This window comes from Pan paniscus, chromosome 1 (assembly GCF_029289425.2).
Source record: "Pan paniscus chromosome 1, NHGRI_mPanPan1-v2.0_pri, whole genome shotgun sequence".
Classification (NCBI taxonomy): Eukaryota; Metazoa; Chordata; class Mammalia; order Primates; family Hominidae; genus Pan; species Pan paniscus.
Window position 1 is genome coordinate 217,912,647 of NC_073249.2, and position 25,236 is coordinate 217,937,882.

General features: G+C 39.5%; 1 protein-coding gene and 1 non-coding gene across 20 annotated transcripts in view; both read right to left on the minus strand.

The window, feature by feature from the left end:
• Positions 1–25,236, minus strand: part of KIF1B (kinesin family member 1B) — a 211,485-nt gene that overhangs the window by 105,983 nt on the left and 80,266 nt on the right. For 17 of the 19 annotated variants that reach the window (XM_063594801.1, XM_063594790.1, XM_063594798.1 and 14 more), the window contains 7 exons: positions 24,274–24,353; positions 23,310–23,385; positions 20,272–20,351; positions 19,671–19,777; positions 18,769–18,852; positions 18,357–18,537; positions 18,175–18,247 (listed from right to left, as the gene is read on the minus strand). In XM_063594801.1, coding sequence (XP_063450871.1) covers positions 18,175–18,247; positions 18,357–18,537; positions 18,769–18,852; positions 19,671–19,777; positions 20,272–20,351; positions 23,310–23,385; positions 24,274–24,353 — 681 coding nt within the window. Of the gene's footprint in view, positions 1–6,529; positions 11,950–18,174; positions 18,248–18,356; positions 18,538–18,768; positions 18,853–19,670; positions 19,778–20,271; positions 20,352–23,309; positions 23,386–24,273; positions 24,354–25,236 lie in introns of those variants that run through there. The other 2 variants (XM_034955106.3, XM_055104019.2) reach the window with 1 other exon arrangement.
• On the minus strand, positions 16,029–16,135 carry LOC112438259 (U6 spliceosomal RNA). Its single transcript, XR_003026711.1, has one exon. It is a non-coding gene; the product is annotated as a U6 spliceosomal RNA (small nuclear RNA).

Sequence of the window (25,236 nt, forward strand, 5' to 3'; positions counted from 1 at the left end):
ACATAATTCAGGAAAAATATATAAGTATGGGTATACAAAAGTTCATTATAGTTTTTTTTTCAGCTTCTCTGTTTCAAATGTCTCAAAAAGCTGGGGAGTCGGGGAAAAACTATACATTACATGGAATTATTATAGCAAAAAGAGAAAGCTGCTGCTTTACCTAAAAATCATCAGGTAGAAAAAAAATGTTAATACTTTATCTTGAGGATTTCTTCAAGAATAAGTTGACAGGCTGGTCAAACTACCAATGAATACAAAATTCTCAGACTCTGACAGTTAAGGTATGAGGATGACCTTCCCTAACAGCTGTGGCTGTGCTTTAGTAACCAAAACTAACATGAAAAGATTTCCCATAGCCCTATGAATCTAAAAAGTTTAACTGGGCCAGGTGTGGTGGCACATGCCTGTAATCCCAGCACTCTGGGAGGCAGAGGCGGGTGGATCACTTGAGCTCAGGAGTTTGAGACCAGTCTGGGCAACATAGTGAGACCCTGTTTCTGCTAAAAACACAAAAAGTAGCCGGACTTAGTGGAGGGCATATGTAGTCCCAGTTACTCGGGACGCTAAGGTGGGAGGATCACTTGAGCCCAGGAAGTGGAGGTTGCAGTGAGCCAAGACTGTGCCACTCCACTCCAGCCTGGAGGACACAGCGAGACCCCATCTCAAAAACAACAACAAAAACAAACAAACAAAAAACTTTAACTGCATTTTGACCACAATTGATAGTCAAAATATCAACATCATCTATTGAATTGGCCCCCTCCCCAAACCAGGCTACTTACGAGCTTTTAAAAAGGACACTGTATATCATCACCATTTCCCACAACAAATGGCTAATTAATGAGATTCACATACTATCGTTCTGTTCATTTTGTGACAAAAACTAATTACGGAAGGCACATTAAAAAATAATATATTTTGGCTGGACGCGGTGGCTCATGCCTGTAATCCCAGCACTTTAGGAGGCCGAGGCAGGTGAGTTAGGAGTTCGAGACCAGCCTGGCTGACTGGTGAAACCCCATCTCTACTAATGATACAAAAATTAGCTAGGCGTGGTGGCACACGCCGTAATCCCAGCTACTCAGAAGGCTGAGCAGGAGAACTGCTTGAACCCAGGAGGCAGAAGTTGCAGTGAGCCAAGATCTCGCCACTGCACTCCGGCCTGGGCAACAAGAGTGAAACTCTGTCTCAGTAATAATAATAATAATAATAATTTTTTCAGTAGACATTTATGTTTATAAGAAATCCTAATGGCCAAGCACGGTGGCTCACGCCTGTAATCTCAACACTTTGGGAGGCCAAGGTGGGCAGATCACGAGGTCAGGAGATCAAGACCATCCTGGCTAACACAGTGAAAACCCGTCTCTACTAAAACTACAAAAAATTAGCCGGGTGTGGTGGTGGGCACCTGTAGTCCCAGCTACTCGGGAGCCTGAGGCAGGAGAATGGTGTGAACCCAGGAGGCGGAGCTTGTAGTGAGCCGAGATTGCGCCACTGCACTCCAGCCTGGGTGACAGAGCGAGACTCCATCTCAAAAAAAAAAAAAAAAAAAAAAAAAATCCTAACTAGTTCAAAATATGCCCCATATTTATAAAGGCACAGCACTGGCTGTTCTCTCTACTAGAATGTTCTCTCCTACCTATCTACCCTGGTTTTTAAGCTTATTTTGTATCAGGAAGTGTTCTTAATGTTAAACATGAATTATTACAATCTTCTCAATAACCTTATAAAGATGGTACTAGGCTAGGCGTGGTGGCTCATGCCTGTAATCCCAGAACTTTGGGAGGCCAAGGTGGACGGATCACCTGAGGTCGGGAGTTTGAAACCAGTCTGGTCACCATGGCAAAACTCATCTCTACTAAAAATACAAAAAAATAAGTAGGGCGTGGTGGCGTGTGCCTGTAGTCTCAGCTACTTGGGAGGCTGAGCCACAAGAATCGCTTGAACCAGGGCAGCAGAGGTTGCAGTGAGCCAAGATCGTGTCACACACTCCAGCCTAGGTGACAGAGCAAGACTCTGTCTCAATAAAAAAACAAAAAACAAAACAAAACAAAAAAATAAAGATGGTACTATATAGTTAGCCTCATGTTAAAGAGAAAGAAAGAGGTTAAGCAAATGCTAAAAATGAGACTTGAGCCCAGGCAATCCAGAGCATAATTTTTAAACCATTATCCATCCATCCACTCAGCAAATACCTTTTGTGCTCCTACTATGTGCCAAATGCTAGTGGTCAATAAGACAAGGGTTCCATTGACAAAGGAGACAGAGATGATAAAGAGTAAACAAAATATAGACGGATTTTAGTGGCGAGTACTAGTATGAAGAAAGATAAAGATAGGGTTAGAGACTACCAGGGAGAAGAATGGGAGACAGACTTCTAGACTGAGTGGTCTGGGAAGTAGGTTAAGCAGGCAGAGGTCTTTGGCAGGGGTTATTCTACTCAAATTCATAGTAACAGCAAGTGCCAAGGTCCTGAAATGGAAAGGGGCACCACATATTTCAGGAAAAGCAAGAAAACTTGTGTGGATGGAATGGCAAGAGTAGGGAGACGGGTAGGAGATGCATCAGATGTAATCAGGTAGCAAATGGAGTATAGATGGCCTTATAGACCATGGTAAGGTCTGGGGATGTTATTCTAATGGAAACTGCTGGGTGGTTTAGAGCTGGGATATGTTTTAAAAACATTATTCTCTGTGGGACTTAGGAGGAACTATGGAAATAAGAAGAATGGTCATGAGGCTGTCACAGCACTGTCCAGCACTGTGGTGGCTTGGACCAGGGTATTAGCAGCAAAGGTGGTGAAAAGAGATGGAGTCAGGATATGTTTTACAGGGAGAGCAAACAGGATCTACTGATGATCTGATCATGGGATGTGAAGAAAAAGAGAAACTAAAGGTGACTTGGATTTGTGGCCTGAGCTAGCTGCTCCAGTTCAAATGATTTAAATGTAAGGTGCCTGCCAGTGATTTGGATGTCAGGCAGTAGTTGTGTATCAGCATCTAGAGCTCAGGGTAGGGGCCCAGGCTGGAGAGAGAGGACACCTGAGAGTCAGCAGAAGGCGAGGCAGGGCAGAGGTTTGCAGACAGAATGACTCCCTGGGACTGGCTCTGGCTCTCCCGCTGAGTAGCCGTGTTACACTGGGAAAGTATGTGAAAAGGGAATAAGCAATACCTACCTCACAGAAGAGGGGTGTTGTGAGGACTCAATGAGTCAAAACATGTAAAAGGTTTATGTGTATTAATACATGTAATACATGCTCAATATATGAGTTATCATTATCTTCACCATCAGTACAAAAATGGAAGGGGGAACAGAGAAACATATAGAAATAGCCAAGGTCTGTGTCCACAGACCATGATGGAGCAGCTAGAAAGGTTCAAGGAAAAGAAGCCAAGAGAAGAAAGTGTCCCATGAAGAGCAGACAACTGTGTCAAATGCCAGAGACATTCAGTAAGATGAGGACTGAGAAAATGCACTGAATCTATCACCAAGAAGAGCTTTTGTGACTCTGATAAGAGCAGCTTTGGTGGTGAGGGGAGAACAAGAGTCTGACTAGATGAGTTCCAGCAAGAATGAGGATAGGAAATAATGAAAAGAAAAAATGGGGCCTGGAGCGGTGGCTCACACCCGTAATCCCAGCACTTTGGGAGGCTGAGACAGGTGGATCACCTGAGGTCAGGAGTTCAAGACCAGCCTAGCCAACATGGTGAGACCCCGTCCGTCTCTACTAAAAATACAAAAATTAGCTCGGTGTGGTGGCGTTCACCTGTAGTCCCAGCTACTCAGGAGGCAGGAGAATTACTTGAACCCGGAAGGTAGAGGTTGCAGTAAGCTGAGATCGTGCCACTGCACTCCAGCCTGGGTGACAGAGTGAGACTCTATCTCAAAAAAAAAAAAAAAAAAAAAAGAATGGGAGGTAGGCAAGTAGGACGTAATAAGTACAGAAAACTTTTGCAACTGGTGACATGTTTGCATGCTGGCAGGAATAATCCAGGAGAGAAACTGATGATGTAAAAGAGAAGGGGGTAAATGTTCAACAAGTTCTTGAGAGGGCATGGAATGCAGGGAGCAAGGGCTGGGCTAGGAGAGGATCAAGGACAGTTTATCCACTAACAGGAGGGAAAGCCCAGTACAGGTATGGATGGATGATGCAGGCAAAACTAGACAAAGGAAGAAAACAAAGTTTCTTCTGATTGCTTTTTTTCCTCAGTGAAACAAAAACATTGTCAGCTAAGAGCAATGAGAGGCCACTTTTCATTCCCAAAGGCACCCGCTAAACCCTTTCAGAGCACCTTGTGTTTTTCCATCATGGCACTTGTCACAAATGTACTGACTCACTACTGATGTGGTTATTACAGCTGTCTCCCTCCATAACTCTGAGAACTTTATGAGGCCAGGGACCACACATTTGTCACTTACCACTCATCCCAGCAACTGGCATATAACTGTCTTCTAGATCACATACACAGTCACATACTGATCTTTTAGATAAATATTTATCAGAAGTAGCTATCTTCTAGATCAGGGTCGGCAAACTATGGCCTTCGGGCTAGATCCAGCCCACTGCCTGTTTCTGTAAACACAGTTTGACTGGAACACGGCCACCCTTGTTCATTTCCATATTGTCTATGGCTGCTTTCGTACTACAACAATAGAGTTGAACAGTTTCACAAAAAAGACCACATGGTCCACTAAGTCTAAAATATTTACTATCTAGTGTTTTACAGAAAATGCTTACCAAGCCCCCATTCCAGATCACTGGTTATCAAAGGTGTTTACTGGACCAGCAGCATCAGAATCACCTGGGAATTTATCAGGTATGCAAATTTATCAGGTCTTGCCCCAGACCTAGTGAATCAGAAACTCTGGAGGTGGGCCCAATAGTCTGTGTTCTCATAAGTCCCCAAAATTCTAACTGACATTAAAGTTTGAGAACCACTCTTCCAGGTTATGGATTTATATGACTGGCGAAGTGAATAAGACAGATACGGCATTTATTCTAGGTGAGCTTACATTCTCGTGGAAGAACCAAACAAATACAAAGAAAAGATAATTACAGGCCATCATTATTAAAACAGTGAGTCAATTTGTGGTGGGCTGGGCAGAAAGAGCTGAGGAGCTCAAGTCTGGAAGGGGAGGTAAGCATGATGGAAATGGGCTCCAGGCTTGAGAAGTGCAAGAGCCCAGAGGTGGGAAGAAACTTGGCATATACAAGGAACAAAAAAAAGGGCAGAGTGTCTGTGGTGTGAGAGTGACAGTGTTAAGAGTGGTAGGTAAGCAGCCAAAACATGTAAAGCCTTGGAGACTACAGTAAGACTAAGATTCTTTCATGCAATGGAAAGCCCCTGAGGACACTGACAAGATATGATTTATGTTTTTAAAAGATGATCTTGGTTGCTATGTGGACATTGGATTATAGGGGTCAAGAATAGAAGCAAAGAGACAAGCTAGGGTACTCTCGATGAGAGATGATGGTGGTACAATTAAGGCACCTCTGAGAAGGTGATATTCACAGTAAAATCAATATCACCATTCTGAGTTTTCCGGTTAGGCTGTTTTAGACGTTAAAGGCTTGGCTCCTAATATTAGGCAGATTATAATTAGCAAGCAATAGCTGGAAGGAAAATATCCACACCCAAGATGACACTCCAGTTGTTGACAACACTTAACTTCGCTCCTCACCACCAGCAGCACTGTGTGGCCACAGTCTCATCAGCACAGTGTCACTACACATATCACACTGTAATCTTCTGTGTCACCCTATAAATGGTAGGGACATTGCAACTTTTCCAACAGTTTCTCCGACAGCAAAGGAATACAAAGTACCTGAAGGAAAAGGGTATGAGGCTGGAAGCAGACCGATTCAGGCATAACACTTCTCTAAAGTTTCAGATTTCATATTAAAAACTCATGTGGATTTTGTATTCTATCCCATGATGCGTGATTATGTTGTTTTTAAACATTAAAAAATAATGTCAGGTCCAAATTTTCAATGAGACTAGTGGTCCATTCCAGAAAAATATTCTGCTTTGTCCTGTTGCCTCTCTAGTGTACCACCAATACTCTGGGTGAAGAAAAGCAGAGGTTAAAGGAGAAAGAAAAGCTGCAGAGTCACTCAAAACTTTTTAGAAATTTAGTTTCTGCCCATATAAAGGAAAATAAATCATTTCATTTAAAAGAACTTCAAACCAAGAGTATGTAGAGAAAAAACTGAAAACATGGTTAAACTAAACTCAAATCAGAAAGTAATATCCTTATTCATCTTTTGTGAGAAAAGATTTTATGTAAGTGAAATGTGGCATAAAATAGGGCTGAAAGATCTCACTTAAGATAGAATTTTGTTAAACAGAAAAGGGTAGCTAAAGCAAAAGCTTTAAAACTAATCAAGTTCACATAGAAATATCAAAAAGAAGATTTAGTTTACAACCATCTTCAGATGAAAAAGCAATAAATAAAAGTCAAAACCAGGTTTAGTTAGCATTACCTTGCTTTCCTTTTCCCTCTTCCCACATAGAGAGAAATCACACTCTTAAAAGATGACTTCAACTTTTATTGAATGAGGTCTTTATTTTTTAACATTACAAACTAACACTCCCTTTCTGAAAAGGCAGATCTTACACTCAAAGACAATCTTCAAGCATTTTTTTGTTGTTGTTTAAGAAATTGAGAGGGGAAATCCACAGTTTATTAACAAGAAGATTCAAAACTTCATTTTACAGTAATAATGGGACAACACCTAATACATTTCACAATCAAAAGTGGTTCAAGCTAAGAATATCTAGAACAGATTTTAAAATCTGGGAAAGATGACATAAACTGGACAATTATCAGTATTGCTCATCACAATTTTGGCTCTAACAGTACAGGACAAATGCTTGTTTTGCACTGTGCCTAAGACGGCCCCTTCATTAAGGTTCACCAGGACACAGGCAGCATCCCCGCCTCCCAGTCATTTGTACAAATCATTAAGGCAAATCTACAAAGGACCAGTAAGGCACTGGGGCACAGCAGCTGACTGCAGGAAGTCTATGTAACTTCCGGTAGTAAAACAGCCTTTAATGCAGACATAGGTGTGAAAAATTCAGTGTTTTGTTTTTTTTCAGTGTCAACCTGCACCTAAAGCACAAAAGGTCACTTCAAGTCACTTCAATGTAATAAACACTTCCCATTCATCACATTACCAGTGAAAAGAGAAATAATTCACTGGGCTAGAAGGAATTAGAAGCAGGAATAAAGAAAATGCCCTTTGGTTTACACTTACTAAAGAGAATGTCTTTAACTCTCCAAGGAATACCATTCCACTTTGTGAAATTATACCAATTAATTAGGACTCCTCTATATTCCCATTAATGTCGGATCATTACATAACTTCAATAGAATAAACACTTTTTTCCCACTTTGCTATAATAATAGCTAGGGATACCTCAACAATATAATAATGGTTTAAATTATGACCATTTCTCTTTGGCCTTGTGGTATTTAAGCTTAGAGAAAAATCACATTAAAAAAACAAACAGGCCAGGCGCGGTGGCTCACGCCTGTAATCTCAGCACTTTGGGAGGCCAAGGCAGGTGGATCACCTGAGGTTAGGAGTTCGAGACCAGCCTGACCAACATGGTGAAACCCTGTCTCTACTAAAAATACAAAAGTTAGCCAGGCGTGGTGGCATGCACCTGTAGTCCCAGCTACCCAGGAGGCTGAGACAGGAGAATTGCTTGAACCCAGGAGGCAGAGGTTGCAGTGAGCTGAGATTGTGCCACTGCGCTGCAGCCTGGGCGACAGAGCAAGACTATCACAAAACAACAATAACAAAAACAAAAAACAAAGTAATATGGGCCATACCAAGAGCTCACAAAAGCATGGCTCTAGTTACTTATTTAGTAAGAGACTCAATTAAGCAATTTTATTCATACAGAGTTATTCTCTAGGATAAGCATTTGCTCAGAAATGCATCATGGGACATACATGGCAGTCAATAAAACCTTGGTTAATTTCTTCCTGGTCATCTGTGAAATTAAGGGCTATTTTAGCTATCTAAATATTTCAGCAACATGAGGACACCTGGGATTAACAGATGAAGCACAAATATAAACCCAATTCTTTGGAATATCACTGTGGACATAGTCCTTACCACAATCCACAGCTGTAAATGAATATATTATACAACTCTTCATTCTACAGTGTTACCTAATCACCAGTGGAGAGTAACTCATTCACTCCCATGAAAAGACCACTGTAAGAATGAAAATATATGGACCTACCCTATGTTATCTCAAGTTAGGGAAATGAGAGCCCATTTTTGCTACAGAGTTGAAACCTGAATAATATAATAAATATTACCTTTTTTTTTTTTTTTTAAAGACAGGTTCTCACTCTGTTGTCCTGGCTGCAGTGCACTGGCTATTCATACGCAAGATCCCATTACTGATCAGCCTGGGAGTTTTGGCCTGCTCCATTTCCAACCTGGGCTGGGTTCACCCCTCCTTAGGCAAGTTTGTGGTTTCCCGCTTCAGGGACATCACCATATTGATGCCAAACTTACACCTAACTGGCATAGTGTACCACAGCCCAGAACTCCTGGGCTCTAGGGATCCTCCTGCTTCAGCCTCCCAAGTAGCTGGGGCTGTACGCATGTGCCACCAAACCTAGCAATTATTATTTTTAATCTTAGAAAATAAATTGTGTCTAGAAAGGAATAGTTAGCACATTTATGTCTAAAGAGGAATAAAAAAGGACAACTGGGTTTACACAAAATGCATTGAAGTGACTGATTTGAAGCAGCCTATCAAGTACATTCAAACCAAATGGCACAGGAGATTGTCATCTCAGTAAGTCAACCCATTACAGACATCATTTACCCATGTCTAATCTGCTATAAAACCTCAGTTGAAGACTTCAACTGTTCTAGCTATGAAAGCAAAAATATCTCTCAAAGCTTCTCTTTTTAAGGGGAAAAAAACATTAATTGGAAGCAACTTTCTGAGCATTAAGAAAGTATTTTCTTAGAGGCAAAGAAAAAATACTATGATTAAAAATAATGTGTTCTAATAAAGCATAGTGCCCACACGCAAAGGAAAAAAAAACATAATCACAATCTTTAAGGCTTCCTTGAATGCTAACTGCTATCTTGGCTGTAGTTTTTCACACCGTTTGGAAGACAAGTGTTTGATAGATGATTTCATGTGACTTAGGAATCTTCCAAAACATGAAGTCAGGCAATTTCAGACATCTCTGGCTCTTCACACTGCCTCTTAGAAAACTTTTTGACAAACTCAAGAGATGAGGAACGATGTAGAAAATAATTATTTTCTTCCCATTAAAATCCATCTTTCTTAGTGGATTCTCCAGTGAGGCAAACTGAGACCACAACCAAATAAAATGAGGTATTGATACAATAAATCATCATCAGGACTTCGCCTTCCTTGTTTGAGTGTCTACAAGCATTACTAATGCTAACCAAAGAATAGTTTATTATGTATCATCTCCTTTATTCCAAGCCCAACCAAAGTTAACTTTTATTTCACTATTTCATCAACTATTGGAAAAAAGCAGCACCACAGAGCCATATGCTGTAGCTTTGTCCCCCATGTCTGTCCCACCTCTTCCCTCTCAAGCCAAATAACCTCCTTACAAGCTACACAAGTTTTTTGTTGGTATTTCTGTTGGCATGATTTTGGTGAATAGTTCACTTTGTGTGCATGTGTGTCAAATGACACATTGAACTTCAAAATGCAAACCACAAACAGAATCCCAGACACAGTGCCAATTTATAGATTCTGATATGACAAATTTCATACATATTCTGATACATTCAAAAGAAAAAACCATTATATGAGTTTTTTGTAAAATACAGAATAAAAGAAGACGTGGAAGTTGTGTGGAAGATGCAAAGCTATGTACTGCAAGATATGTTTGAAGACCTTTAGTTTTGGCTTACGAAAATTCTAATCATATTTAAAGAAGGGAACAGACGTGGATGAGAAATCCAAAGCTGTGCCCACCCAGTTGCATGTTATTATTTTTAAACCAATTTCTAACATTTATGAGTAACAGACATTTAATTCTGCTTATCAAATTCTCCTTTTGAATGTCTGCATAAACTAAGAGGCAGGTCTTTCTGGATGTCAGATTAATTTATAGGCATTATAAAAACATAAACTTACAACAAGATGGGACAAGTCTGTGTAAGTAAGTATATTAATTAGGCACTAAAAAAGGAGGAACGTTTCAGAAAAAGGAGTTCTTGATGCTTTATCCAAAATTTCAGAAACTGCCCATTTATGGTATACAAGCAAAAGGGAGGTGTTGAAACTTTTACCAGTGTTTTGTCTTAACAATATAAAACCAGTTAATATTTATAATGTAAATAATAAGAACTCAAGGCCAAAGGTAGAACCAAATCAAATCATGAGCTAACACTGTCTGTTTCTTCCACCATGATTTCAAGTTTGTCCAGTAACTGATTTATACTGTGGTTTCTCGACCAGCTTTGAGATTGGGTGCTGAGAACTGTCTCCTCATCCGCGGAGGTGTCACAAACTGGCTACAGTGGCTGGGTTTGTCAGTCTGCTTCTGATAGGAAGTGGCTGCATTGCCCTCTAACTGACCTCCAGTGTTATAATTACAGTAAGACTGACGGTGTTGATGAATATGGCGCTTTGCCTGGAAAGTCTGTACATCAGCAGTGGGGTGACCACTGTGGGAGTTTAATGACTCCGCGGAGGCAGATGCCTGGCAGCGCGTACTTTTCGGCTGGCCATTATTGAGAGAATTGCTTCTCCAACGTAGTTGAGGTGGCTGTTGCTGATTATTAATGTGCTGCTTGCTAACTTGGATGTGATCTTGACTTCTCATTCCTTGAGAGCCCCATGGAAACTGGGGATCCTTAAAAGCTCCTTTACCCCCTTTTTCTTGGCTCTCTTCTTTATTCCCTTTCCTTGCTTCATCGTCTTTTGGAATCCTAAGCTCTATAACCTCATCTTCTGTTATGATGATATGTGTCCCAGGACTCCAAGAGTTTCTGTGTTTAGGGTTGCTCTTAAAGGGGAAGCGGGGCTTCCGGTTCTCAGGAGGGATGAACCTATGAGGTACATTCTGCCGACGAAGCTGCTTCGTTATCTCCTGCTGTTGCAAGTTCTTAAACCGAATTTGCTCTTGCCTCATCCAGCGCAGACGTCCACGTCTAAAAGCTGGATCCCCATTCATCAGCTGGGAAACACGTTCTTCTTTTGCAAGTTCTCCATTGTCTCCTTTACTTACATTATTCTCAGAGGTGCTACTAACACCAGCACCAACAGGCTCCTTTGCTTTGTGGCTTCCTGGGCTTTTCTGTTCCTGAGATCCGATCAGTGGCAAGACTTTTTCCATTTTGAGCATTTTATTTCTTAAGACTTTTATCTCCTCGTCTTTCATGTTATTTTGCTTTTTGACTTCTTGCAAAATATCTTCCAGCTTGTCTATATGAACCTTGAGGTCATCTACATCAGTGCTGCCTTTCCCAGTGGCCATGACGTCTTCGATCTTCTCATCCCCAACACCGACGGTATCCCAGACGTCCCTGGCCACTGCCCTCCAGGAGTCCCGCTCATTGGGGTCTTTCTTGCCATACATGGCACAAAGCTCCTTCATCTTGACAATGGCCAGGGCTTCAATCTCCTGCCGACTGTGCCTGAAGTCGTTGAGAGCAACCTCATAGCAAATCTCTTTGACAGCCTGAATTTTAAGATCTGAGATTGTGACCCACTTGGAATCTTTACTCAAGCGCCTTCTTTGGGGTATCTGATACATTTTAATTGGTTCACGTTTCTTCCCACTGCTTGGCAGGCCACATTTTTTAACAATGGTTTGCAACTTGCTGGGAGGTAGCTTTTCTCTCAGAGAAGTAATCAGTTTCCAGCTCTCTTCACACGACCTCTTGTCAGAATCGTCCCCGCTATCAGAATCCGCGTCCTTTGGAAAAACAAAATCAAAAAATGGCCCCAAAATAACCAAAATTAAAATGTAAAAAAGGAAAATTAAATCGAAGAAAAAGCAAGCAAAAAAGCCTTAACCAAATTTAAAAATAAGACCAAAAAAACTAAAAAACAAAACAAAACCAAAAAAAACCCCTCAATAATGTGGAAGTCTATTAAGACATACGCCTATGTACATTTCTATTAATATAAAGATTTGCTTATTTGGCATCCCTAATCCAAATTTCCACTTTCTGGCTTAAGTGATGAAATTTGCCACCAAATTTCTTAGGAGAATTGACAACAGGGATGAGTTTGTCACCCTATGGTCATACAAAATTATTCAAATGGCGTGACTTAACGACCTCACTATCTGAAGAAAATGAAGTAAAACCTAGGCCCCACACATCATGCTAACAACCCATGCAGACACTTCCCCACATTTGCCTTGGTTATTGCTGTTGCTTCTTCCAGAATCTCTTTCCCCCATGAGTGAGCACAGATGCCATACAAAGATGTGACGAGCAGGCGGATTAACAAAGGTTAGTAAGGCTGTAGGACGCCAGGTTTTGTTTAGCTTTACTAAAAAGAGCAGCCCTAGAAAAAAGTTAGAAGATGAGAATGTAGAAAAAGAAGCAGTCAAACAGGGATGATGTTAAAAATGCTAAGAATCCCTATGAGCAGACCATGTCAGTTCTTAATCAACCAAATGTTTTCTTCTGTAAGACAAGAGGGTTTGGAAATCATCTTTCCATGAGCAGAGGATTTGCTATTTTTTGTCATGTTAAATTTATCCATTTCCATCGTACAATTAAAGTGTGTTATCTGGATAACAAGAAAGCTTTTTTTTAAAGGATCCTCATAGTGGGTGTGTTTTGTCTTGTTTTTCACACACACAAATCAATAAAGACCTCACCTCCAAAATTTTGAGAAATAAATTACCCGAACAAAAATAAGCTGGGCAAATATACTTCCACTGAATATAATTTAAAATTCCCCAAGTCACATTTTAATAAGTACAACTTAGAGATATTTTCTATCTAGAAAACGCAGGACATTTTTAGCTATTTGAGGAATATCACTTTAAGTGACAACTCTTCCAATAAACACATAAAACACAAAGATTATACTCTGGTTACATAAAATTGATCCACTTTAAAAGGTATGTTTAACTCTGTCTTTCCAGCTGTCTTTGCACCACTGCCTCTTTTTCAGAAAACCTTACTTAGCCCTAAAACAGCAGCCTGACTTCACAACAATGTAATTTCAAGGGCTGTATAGATAATAAGCAATCGCTCTTAACTAATACAAGCAAATCTTGATAACATGGATCTCTGTGAAAGCAATGTTGGATTTAGAATTCCAAATAGTAAGTGGGATTAGAAAGAATTTCTATTCGGGAGATAAAAGTTGGTGGGAAAAGAAAATACTCAGCTGCTCTGCCTATGAAGTAGCCATTCTTTATTGCTTTACTTTCTTTCTTTCTTTCTTTTTTTTGAGACAGAATCTTGCTCTGTCGCCCAGGCTGGAGTGCCCGATCTCGGCTCACTGCAACCTCCACCTCTTGGGTTCAAGTAATTCTCCTGCCTCAGCCTCCCGAGTAGCTGGGACTACAGGCACCTGCCACCACGCCTACCTAATTTTTGCATTTTTGGTAGAGATGGGGTTTCACCATGTTGGCCCGGCTGGTCTTGAACTCCTGACTTCAGGTGATCCACCCACCTCGGCCTCCCAAAGTGCTGGGATTACAGGGGTGAGCCACCGCACCCAGCCTATTCCTTTATTTTCTTAATAAACATGCTTTCACTTAAAAAAAAAAAATAACTCACAGATGAGTAGTTCAGGGCAGTCTAGTAAATGAAAATAGTTACTAACAGTCAATCTTTTATTCACTGTGGCTACCAAAAATATCTCTAGAGGAGTTTGTTTGCTTGAAACTGATAAATAGTACCTTGCCTCCTAGACCAAAGTTTGTTGTTTTTGTTTGTTTCTTTGTTTGCTTTGTTTTTTGAGACAGGGACCCAAACTGGTCTCAAACACTTGCACTCAAGTGATCTTCCTGCCTTAGCCGGGACTACAGGCACACATCATCACACCTGACAAAACCAAAGATTTGCCTGTATAGTCACTTTCTAAGGAACAAAAAAAGTAACTTTCCACAATAATAATAATAATTTGGCCTCTGAATTTAAAAATCTTGCCACTGATTTGTATTATTTCTATTGACCTACAAATGAGTACTAAGCCCATTTATAACTTCCACCTATTTGATAACTTAGCAACAAAAGTTTGCTAAATTTATACAGACTCTACATTAATTTTTCTTTTCATTTTTAGTTTTAAAAATCATAATGGCTAATTTTAAGTGATAAATATGACATTCATAAATATTAGAGAAAAAACTATGTCTGACTCCTGAAGAGGATTTTTTGCAAATATGTATAAACTGAATTTTACAGAACATAAACAAATTCTCTTTGATTCTTTCCCACATAACCAACAACTATCACTTTTTTTCTGGCTGTTTTTCTTTTCCTCTTCAAATTGCTTAAGGATGAAATGAATATTACCTAATTCAGGAAATGACAAGTATTCTAAGAATTGTTTTAATATCATGCTTAAGAGACAAAAGTTATCTTTAAACTCTAAAATAAAAATAAATAAGTCTACATAAATCCAAAAGAACTCAACTCAAGTAAAATCTAGCAGCTGTCATTTTCTTTCTTTTTAAAATACTGCCATTTTGACTCTGTAGAGTATGTCCTCTTTAAAGTTCAAATGTATCACCCTGTCACATATTGATGGTGATACTAAAAACTGTATGCAAAGTTTATGTGATATAAATCCTATCTCCATGTCAAAAAAGAATTTTTTATATTTATCTATATTATTATTATTATTATTATTATTTGACACTGAGTCTAGCTTTATCGCCCAGGCTTGAGTGCAGTTGCGCGATCTTGGCTCACCGCAACCTCCGCCTGCTAGGTTTAAGCAATTCTCCTGCCTCAGCCTCCCAAGCAGCTGGGATTACAGGTGCCCACCAAGACGTCCTGCTAATTTTTGTATTTTCAGTAGAGATGGGGTTTCACTATGTTGGCCAGGCTGGTCTCGAACTCCTGACCTCAACTGATCTGCCAGCCCTGGCCTCCCAAAGTGCTGGGATTACAGGCGTGAGCCACCGCGCCTGGCCAGATTTTTAAAATATTTAGATTCATTTATTAAGGAGTTGGAAAAGCTACTGAGGTCTGGTCAATTCACATGTCACAAAATGATCCTTCGGCTTTCATTAAATGCCAAATGCAAGTAGGCCTCCTAAAGAGACTCTGCAAGGAACTTATGCAAATAAGAAGAGAGAAGATCCCAAAACTGTGTGTAAAAAGCAAGCACAGAAAGGACCAGGGTATCCTAGAGCACTAACTGAAGAAAATACTCAGCACCCTAACAATGTGATGCATTTGGGAACTATCAGAATAGAAAACTCATGAGCCTGAATTCCATTGTTTAATGCTGACATTATGCAAAAAGTGATTACATATGGTAAATATTAAATAAATATTTACTGATTAATAATTCCTTTGTATTCTCTCAATGTTTATTCACAGGGTGCATTAGAAATACATCTGTTAATTGACCAATACAGGGTAATATATAAAGACATTTTCCATTCAGTATTACTACTGGTAGATATTCTTCAGGCTGAAGTGTTAGAAATCAGTTCCTCCCTTAAGTCAAGAAATGAAAGTGGAACAGACAGACCTTTGAGAGGAAAGCAACTTCCTTGCTTTAAGAAGCTGCTCTTGAAATCCTGGCTTGCTTTCAGATACACAGAGCAAACAACAACCAGAATCTGATTATCTGCAGGGTATGTACATTCCCTAGAAACTAAATACGTCTTAGACATTCACTTTCTCTTTATTTAGTGGCCATCTTTATTTTAGGGCACAGAATGATCACCAACTCTTGGTTATGGATAGCACCAGGCATCCTTATTCTGCCGTGCTTAGTTATTCTTTTTTTGTTTGTCTTGTTTTGTTTTGTTTTTGTGGTTTTTCTTTTTCTTTTTTTTTTTTTTGTTAAAATATGGAACGCTTCACGAATTTGCGTGTCATCCTTGCGCAGGGGCCATGCTAATCTTCTCTGTATCGTTCCAATTTTAGTATATGTGCTGCCGAAGCGAGCACCATGCTTAGTTATTCTAAGTGAGGTCCCAGGACCAGCAGCATTGGCATCACCTAGGAGCTTGTTGGAAACGCACACTCAGGTCCCAACCCAGACTTACTCCATCAGTATCTACATTTTTTTTTTTTTTTGAGATGGAGTTAGGCTCTTGTTGCCCAGGCTAGAGTGCAATGGCACAATATCGGCTCACTGCAACCTCCACCTCCTGGGTTCAAGCGGTTCTCCTGCCTCAGCCTCCTGAGTAGGTGGGATTACAGGTGCCCGCCACCATGCCCAGCTACTTTTTTGTATTTTTAGTAGACATGGGGTTTCACTATGTTGGCCAGGCTGGTCTCAAACTCCTGACCTCAGGTGATCCACCCGCCTCGGCTTCCCAAAGTGCTGGGATTACAGGCGTGACCCACCGCGCCCAGCCAAGTTTTGGTTTCCTCAACTGGAGGTAATATTACATATTTTACTTATACATATGCATAAGTAAACAAAGAGGGTTGTTTTGAGGGTCAAATAAATTGATGGATGTTAACGCTCTCTGTAAATTATAAAGCACTATACAAATACAAGGCATTATTGTTAATAATAGAGCTTAATTACACCTGTCCTCATTTGATCTCTCACAGACCATCAGAGGCATGTTATTAGAATGTACTACATTATTAAGATAAAAGACATCTTCTTGTGTCACAAACCTTTCAAGCCACTAATCACATTGTAGCTAGTTCTTTCCGTTTTCATTAAAAACTTAATGCTAAAAAGGCCTCCTAAAGAGCCTCTGTTGGTAACACTGCTATTATCTTGCCCCAAACCCTTGATTTATTCTTACAATCCATTCTTTTTAGGGCTTTACTATAATTTACAAGATAACAAACTAACTGGTTTAATCCATGCCCATGCCTGAGAACTGAGGTACTCTGGAAAAGGTTGCTTTTGCTCAAGTCCTTCACGTTTCTGGCCCACTTAGCACTAGCCCCTTCTTCTCCAAAGCACAGAGCATGACTATAAGGCTGTAGTTTACATGCTGTATTTTATACTAAGGAAAGAAGCCAGTGCTTGAACTTTCTCCCTAATGCCCCCTTACCTTAAAAGAAAGATACAACTGAATCTTAAAAAATGAGAACTTCCTAAACTGCATCCACAGTATCCAAAGGTTAGTTATACTTTATTCTTACATATCAAATGAATGCTGAGAAGGTTCTTATAACCACAGCTTTGTTAACCAAAATTGGTTGTTTGGTTGGCTTTAAAAATGAAAATCTAACTAATGGATCAACTTATTTATTCATGAGATTCAGTTTCTATCAAATCTGGGAAATCAATTACCATTATAAAACGCTGAAGCCATTAGTATTGTATCAATAGCTGGGACCTTAAACAGACTTTCCAGCTGCTCACTCAAATCCTCCTTCCCTCAAAGGAAGCAAGCCTTCTGTCCTGTCCGGGCTGGGTATGCAGCCTCTGCTCCCACCGCTACCACACATGCCACTGAGAACCTGATTGAGAATTCAGACTCCATGCAGGGGATAAGGAAAGGAGTAACACATGCAACTGTGCAGCAACACTTTTAGACACAGTTTAACTTAAAAAAAAAAAGTCTGCCCAGCGTAAGAACAATCCCAAAGTCAGCCCAAGAGCAGAGAATTAGTACTATCAAGTGATCAGAAACAAAACCAAGGCAAACTCTCACCAAATTCAATATTCAGAGTAATTATCATTTAAAGAACCACCACTGAAGCAAATTCCAAAACCACTATCAAGAGGCAAAGGCTACCAGAAAAGCTCTATTTCCTCAAAAAGTATTTGGTTGTAACAGAAGTTAAGATTTGGCTTTAAGACATAAAAAGCCCAAAAGAGTACCTCTGTGGACTATTTTTTCAGGCTAAGGCTACCGGGAGATTTAAGTTCATTCTCCATTAAGGAAATTAAAGAATAGTGCTTGGTATCATTGAGACAGAAGCAATTTGGGTGAGTACTGCTCTGTGGAACAGGGAAAGTATGGGAACAAGCTGCCCTTTTCCCAACAGTTTAGCAGATTCAGGACTCCTACCAGTCTCTGCTGCTCCAAAAGAAGATCTGCTTCTTCCTTCTCCTTTTTGTATAAGATCTCCATTTCCTGTAGCCTAGAAGTAAAAAAAAAAAAAAAAAAAAAAAAAAAAAAATTCAAGAATGCTATTAGTATTACATGTTTAAAAGAAGAAACAGTCATATGGGCTGCGTAACTTGCATTACCTTTTCTCCATCTCTTGTTTCATATCAATTCCTTGTTTTTCCAGAAGCTCCCTCTGGGCAAATGTCCAGTCCACAGGCTCAGAGGGGGTCTCAGCAGAAGGAGTCTTCTCTCGCTCAGCTCGTGCTTGTTCCGGGTGGTTAAAGCGGAAAACATGGTTTTTACCCATGATGATACGGTTTCCTAGCACAAAACAGAAAAATAGGGTTAAGAAATAATTTTTTTAATATATAATATCTATTTAATAACCTCACCCCTCCCTAATGTGAAAAGACAGCTTTCAGAGCTGTTGTTTTCACAAGAACAAAAATCCTAATGCTGACTATTACTTCAGCCTTTAAACAGCCAAAAATTAGAGTTGTCACAGAAGCCATGTGCACATTGCTGAAGATGGCAAACCTCTCCCAGTCTCACCTGAGCGCAGCTGAACAGGCTGGGACACCCTCTTGCCATTTACATAGGTTTCTGAGCGCTCACAGGGCTCTAAGGTCACGATAACTAAGAGGAACAAACACAAATTAATGTTATCATTACAAACTATTGGAATCAAATAATGGAAAGCAGTTGCTTATCAGGATTTGCAGTAAGTAGAATAAATCCCTGCAATCAATCAAGTGGCTGAAGTTGTCTATACAGTAGTTCATTTTGGGGTACCAGAACTAGCCCCAATAGAAGAGGCTATCTGTGGCCATGGCTAACACAAGAACATTTAACTCTATTTGATAAACCTAAGAAGATGATAGGAAATATTAGTTTCAGTGATCTCTGACAGTTCAGTCAATAAAACTCAGAACCGTCAGAAATTGTAAGGATGAGATATAGGTAATAACCAGAAACTAAAGACTGAAAAGCTAATATTTTGATAAGGGAATGAGTGACTTATATAACAGAAAAAAACCATTAAATGGTTGTTTTGTTAATAACCCAGGCAAAAATCAAGACTGACTTTTTCTTCCCTTTTAGATAAAAATAAATTCTGCTGGGTTAAGACTTAATGTCCTTCAAATCTCCTATTACCCAGGATATTTGCTATTTTCTTACTTTTCTATTAAATAATTAACATTCCAGACCAAGCCTAATTGCCTATGTCCTTCTCAGTTCTTGGCAGTAACAAAAGGGCTTCTTTTGTCCAAGCTATTTTCATGTAAAGCAGCCTTGTCCATCTCTGCATTCATAAGCAGCCTAGGTCTCTCCATTTTTCAGAATTAGATTGTATAAGAAAGTACTACTGATAGACAGAGAATACAAAGTCTTAAGGATTTCTCATAATATAAAATGAAAATGTTGTTGCTGAAGCTCCAGCCAGGAATGCTCACCTTCCCCGCTGTTGCTTCTCTCACTCCGGAAGATACAATGCTCTTCTTTAATGTGAGCCCCGCTCAGCACTATGTCCTGGCGCCGCTCAGCATCTGCTTGGCCAACCCTGAACACAAGAGAAAGTGTTTCCCAGGGAAATTCAGACACAGAAAGCACTACAAACAATGAACCTCTTTATTCCAAAGAATATCCTTTGGTACGTACAAAAAAGGTATTGCCTTGTTGCATCAGAAGCTTTCAACTATGAATTCTATCCTCACATATGATCAACCTCTCTACATCAGAATAAGAAACAAGGAGCACTGATATACCAATGTAACTCATACAGTATTATAAAGACATGAGTCAAATAAAATCCCTAAGGAATGTATATTTGTTAAAGGAAAAAAAAATTATTTAGGGTCTTCAGAGAAAAACTACATAGTAACTGGCTCCAGTGGCAAAAACACATTATTTGGAAAGAGAGGATAGTTTGTAACTATTTCAGACAAAAAATACAGCAAATCATTACGTTAATTTTTTCAACCCCTTCCCTTTAGTTATTCAATTATCTAAGAGGGGGAAAAAACACGAAGTGACCAAAACAGGAAATAAATATACCTTGTAATTCCATCTTTGATGTAATAAAGTAGGCACTCAGACATTAGTGGGTCTTCATTGAGGTTAACAAGATGTGGGGTCTGAAAAAGATTACAGATGATCAATTTGGAGCAGGGCACCATGAGAGAGCTGTGGTAACAACAGGGGCCTACAAGAGGCCAGGCTTCTCCAACTCTCCACAGAGCCTAGAGAGGGATTTCTTTTTATCCCCAGTTGCGGTTCCATAATAAAGAGAAAACACTCTCTTCAGGCCTCACCAAACGGAACCAAGTGCATTCTATTTTATTTTAATTAATTACTTAATTTGAGACAGAGTCTCGCTCTGTCTAGAGTACAGCGGCATGATTTTGACTCACTGCAACCTCTGCCTTCCAGGTTCAAGTGATTCTCCTGCCTCAGCCTCTCAAGTAGCTGGGATTACAGGTGTTCGCCACCACGCCTGGCTAATTTTTCTATTTTTAGTGGAGGCAGGGTTTCACCATGTTGGCCAGGCTGGTCTCGAACTACTGACCTCAACTGACCCACCCTCCTTGGCCTCCCAAAGTGTTGGGACTATAGGAGTGAGCCACTGTGCCTGGCATTCCATTTTAAAACATGAGTTCTGGGATAAAAAAACAAGACCCAATTTTTGATAAGGTCAAAGCACAAGGAAAAAATGACAGGCCAATTCTCTGAATGGAATAATTATAATATTTGTAAATGCCTGGGTAAAAATCTCAAGAAATATTTACTTTTATTAAAATGTCCCCATACCCCCCCACCACTTCCCACTATAATTTTTATCAGTTCTTCTATGATCCCAGTTATTAATTTGTCTTTATCTTAAAATATTTTAATTTATTAGTCTTTACCTTAAAGAAAAAAGTAAAATTACTGATATTCGATAAGATAAACATCTTCTAACAATCCTCTTCGTCTAACTCTAATATTTCTAAAATCTTTTTAAAAAACCAACCTTCTTTAGTGAAAATAACCCACTGGAATCCAAAAATAAGTCACATGGTCTTGAGGCCAAAATCTACTCAAGAGAGTGCCAGCAAATGTGGAAGAATGAAAGAAGAGTCAGATGAGGGGGTAGGAAAAGGAACTATAAAAGATGGTTAAAGAGAAATCTGAAAAACCTCCACATCTTCTCAACTAGCATCCCCCTTTGTAGTTGAAGAACTTGACTGGTTTGAGAAAGTCAAAGCCCTTTGTGAGTAGCATTCTTTAAAGCACATCATAATTTGAAAAATGGAATCTCAGAAACAGGTCCTAAGACTGAGTTTGGATGTGGTCACTGGTATATCCCTTCCTTTCATGAAGAAGTCTAGAAAGCTAAAGCAAGATGGGTAAAATTAAAGTAAGAAAAAGCTTTGGAAGCAGAGATCTCACTTTGGAATTCCATGCAGTGTACATCTCAACATTTGTTCAAGTTATTTATGATTTATGTTAAATGCATAATATTTTCACTAGTTGTTATAATAAAAATTTTCCAGCCAGGCACAGTGGCTCATGCCTGTAATCCCAGCACTTCGAGAGGCTGAAGTGGGTGGATCACAAAGTCAAGAGATCAAGACCACCCTTGGCCAACATGGTGAAACCATCTCTACTAAAAATACAAAACTTAGCTGGGCGTGGTGGCATGCGCCTGCAGTCCAGCTACTTGGGAGGCTGAGGCAGGAGAATCACTTGAACCCGGAAGGCGGAGGTTGCAGTGAGCCAAGATCACACCACTGCAGTCCAGCCTGGCGACAGAGTGAGACTCTGTCTCAAAAAAAAAAAAAAAATTTCCTCACAGTTTTTAATACTGTAAGATGTTATAAAATACCTTTATTAGACATATGCATAGGCACAATTAAATTCCACCAAAACTGTAACTGCTAAAATCTATATAATCCTAAGTAACATATCTGAATGAATACATGTCTTACTGAAGGAAAAACTATTAAAACTGTGAAAACCACTAACCTTTCATAATATAAACATATAAAATACTTACTGTTCTATTCTACAATATGCATCTAAAATGTCTTTACATCAGTCTTTTCTGTTGAAAATAACACATTGGAATTTGGGAAGAAAAAAAAAAAAAAGTTATGTGGCCAGGATAGAAAAACCTGACCAGAAGAATTGTAGCGAAAACCACAGGAATATTTCATATCACATAAAAGTACCAATTCAAAACTCACCACCCCTTGTATCCTAACTTAGAGAGATCATCAACAGAACCTGTGAATAAAGATGTTTAAGTCTCCAATAGCCAATGTGAGGTCACTTGAAATAAAGGACAATTTACTAGTGGCATAAAATACATGCTTTGTACATCGATATATGTTCTCCTATTTTCTGATACATAAGCACACAAAATAACCATTTGATAGTCATTTTCTAGTATCCAACAAGACGTTGCAACTTAGTTTAAGAAAAAAACAAAAAACCCCTTACTACTCTAATTAGCTAAAAGCTACGTAACTACTTCATAACTATGATTATGCAAAAAGGAAGGTAACTATTGGAGACACTTTTTAAAAAATGAAGAAGGAAGCAGAGGAGTCTAAAAGGATAGGGACAGGAATTGCTTTACTTAGTACAATGGCTGTCTATAATACAAATTGCAGAAGCAAATGGAAGCAGTATTATTCTCCACAAACCTGTACAGCTGAAATTGGTTCCAAAAAGTTATAAAGCAGGGTAGACGACTTCTGTGGGAAAATCTACATGAAAGAGTAGCCAAAACTGAAAGTACGCTAGGTTAGGCTGGGAATTTAAGAGAAAGCAACAAATAAGATGACTAAACAAACTGAATCATGGCCAAAGGTTACATATTGCCTTAGGTTTTTTCTTTTGTAAATAGTAAACAAGATAGGCATTTTAGAAATAGGCTGCCTTTGTACTATAAGACCATGCTCTAAGATGAAATCAGAAATATCTGAAATTAAGGCAAGTATCAAGATAATAAGGGGGAGAGTAGGTCCTGAAAGACATGAAGTGCCCCAGTAACAAAGACAAACAAAAAGTGTCTCTGTCTGATTAGGTTTCACAGCATTGTTTCCTACCTTTTTAGGTGAGAAAACCCCTAGGGTTCCTCCATCTTCCCGAATGGCAACTCCCATCTCAGCCAACAAAGCCTCTCTAGGAAAAAAACAGGTATATCAGAACACTAATACCAAAATGTCAATTAAATCAGTCTAATATGAATTGCAAAATAAAGCCTGCAAAGCAAAAACAACTGGCCATGTTTATAGCCAATAATGCAAACATAAAATAATGTGCTTATCTCATCATTAATGAGAAGTTATTTCTAAAAGCAACATCACATTCAAAATAAATTAAATCTTGCTTTGTTAAAGTTATATTCACTGAGATAAGAACTTTGTCTCAACTGACTTTGGGATAGTCAATAATTCATAAATGATATGCATATTAATATAAAAAAGAAAAGAAGAGGCTATTCCTTTTTTTTTTTTTTTTTGAGACAGAGTCTTGCTGTCACCCAGGCTGCAGTGCAGTGGCACCATCTCGGCTCACTGCAAACTCTGCCTTCCAGGTTCACGCCATTCTCCTGCCTCATCCTCCCGAGTAGCTGGGACTACAGGTGCCCACCACCATGCCCGGCTAATTTGTTTTGTATTTTTAGTAGAGATGGGGTTTCACCGTGCTAGCCAGGATGGTCTCGATCTCCCGACCTCGTGATCTGCCCACCTCAGCCTCCCAAAGTGCTGGCATTACAGGCGTGAGCCACCGCGCCTGGCCAATATGTTCCATTTTTATGAATCCCTAGCAACATGTAATATGGTAACTAATAAACCTGTGACTCCCTAGATAATATTTAAATATGTAGATGTCATTTCAAAGCATAAATTCAACTGGCCATAAATCCCTGTCCATTTTTTTGGTTTCGTTTTGTGTTTTAGAAGGGCAGACTCTTTGATTTTAATTTATATTTTATCTTTTCTTACGATAAAGTAATCCACATCCCCTAGAAAACTTAGAAACATTTCCAGATTTTAACCTCCTGACCTCTCCATTCTGATGGCCTCTGTTTTACGAAGCTTCTCTTCCCAAGTTTCATTCAACTCAGCAATGATCTTCTCTGATTCCTAAGGAAGGAAGCGCACAGTTAAAGGGGCAAAGAGTCTTATAATTTAACATACCATGCTAGAAAAGCAAGAAGCAAATCATGCCCTTTGAGGATACAGGCCAGAATTAAATGTAAAGAGATTTTTCTTTTATTAATACGTAAGATAAGAATCATAAAGATTAGACCTAAAACTAAATCAACCCCAAACAAATAAATCCTCCAAGTCTTTTTTTTTTTTTGAGACGGAGTCTTCCTTTGTCACCAGGCTGCAGTGGCGCGATCTCAGATCACTGCAACCTCACCTCTGGGGTTCAAGTGATTCTCCTGCCTCAGCCTCCCGAGTAGCTGGGACTACAGGCACGTGCCACCACGCCCAGTTAATTTTTGTATTTTTAGTAGAGATGGGGTTTCACCATGTTGGCCAGGATGGTCTCAAGCTCTTGACCTCGTGATCCACGTGGGCATGGTGGCAGGTGCCTGTAATCCCAGCTACTCAGGAGGCTGAGGAAGGAGAACGGCATGAACCCGGGAGGCAGAGCTTGCAGCGAGCCGAGATCGCGCCACTGCACTGCAGCCTGGGCAACAGAGCAAGACTCCATCTCAAAAAAAGAAAAAAAAGAATAAAGTTCCCAAACGTATTTACTGCTTTTGTTTCACTACAATTTTGCCATAACACACTAACCTCCTGAACACAACCCAGCAGTCAACATAGAAAGGTTTAGTATTAAATCGCATCTGAAGACACACACTGAAGTGACAATTTACCAATCACTTGCTGAGTGTTTACACTTATATAAATATAAGAACCTAATGCATATAGGGTTTAAAACCCAGATAACGGGTTGATAGGGGCAGCAAACCACCATGGCACATGTATTCCTATGTAACAAGCCTACACATTC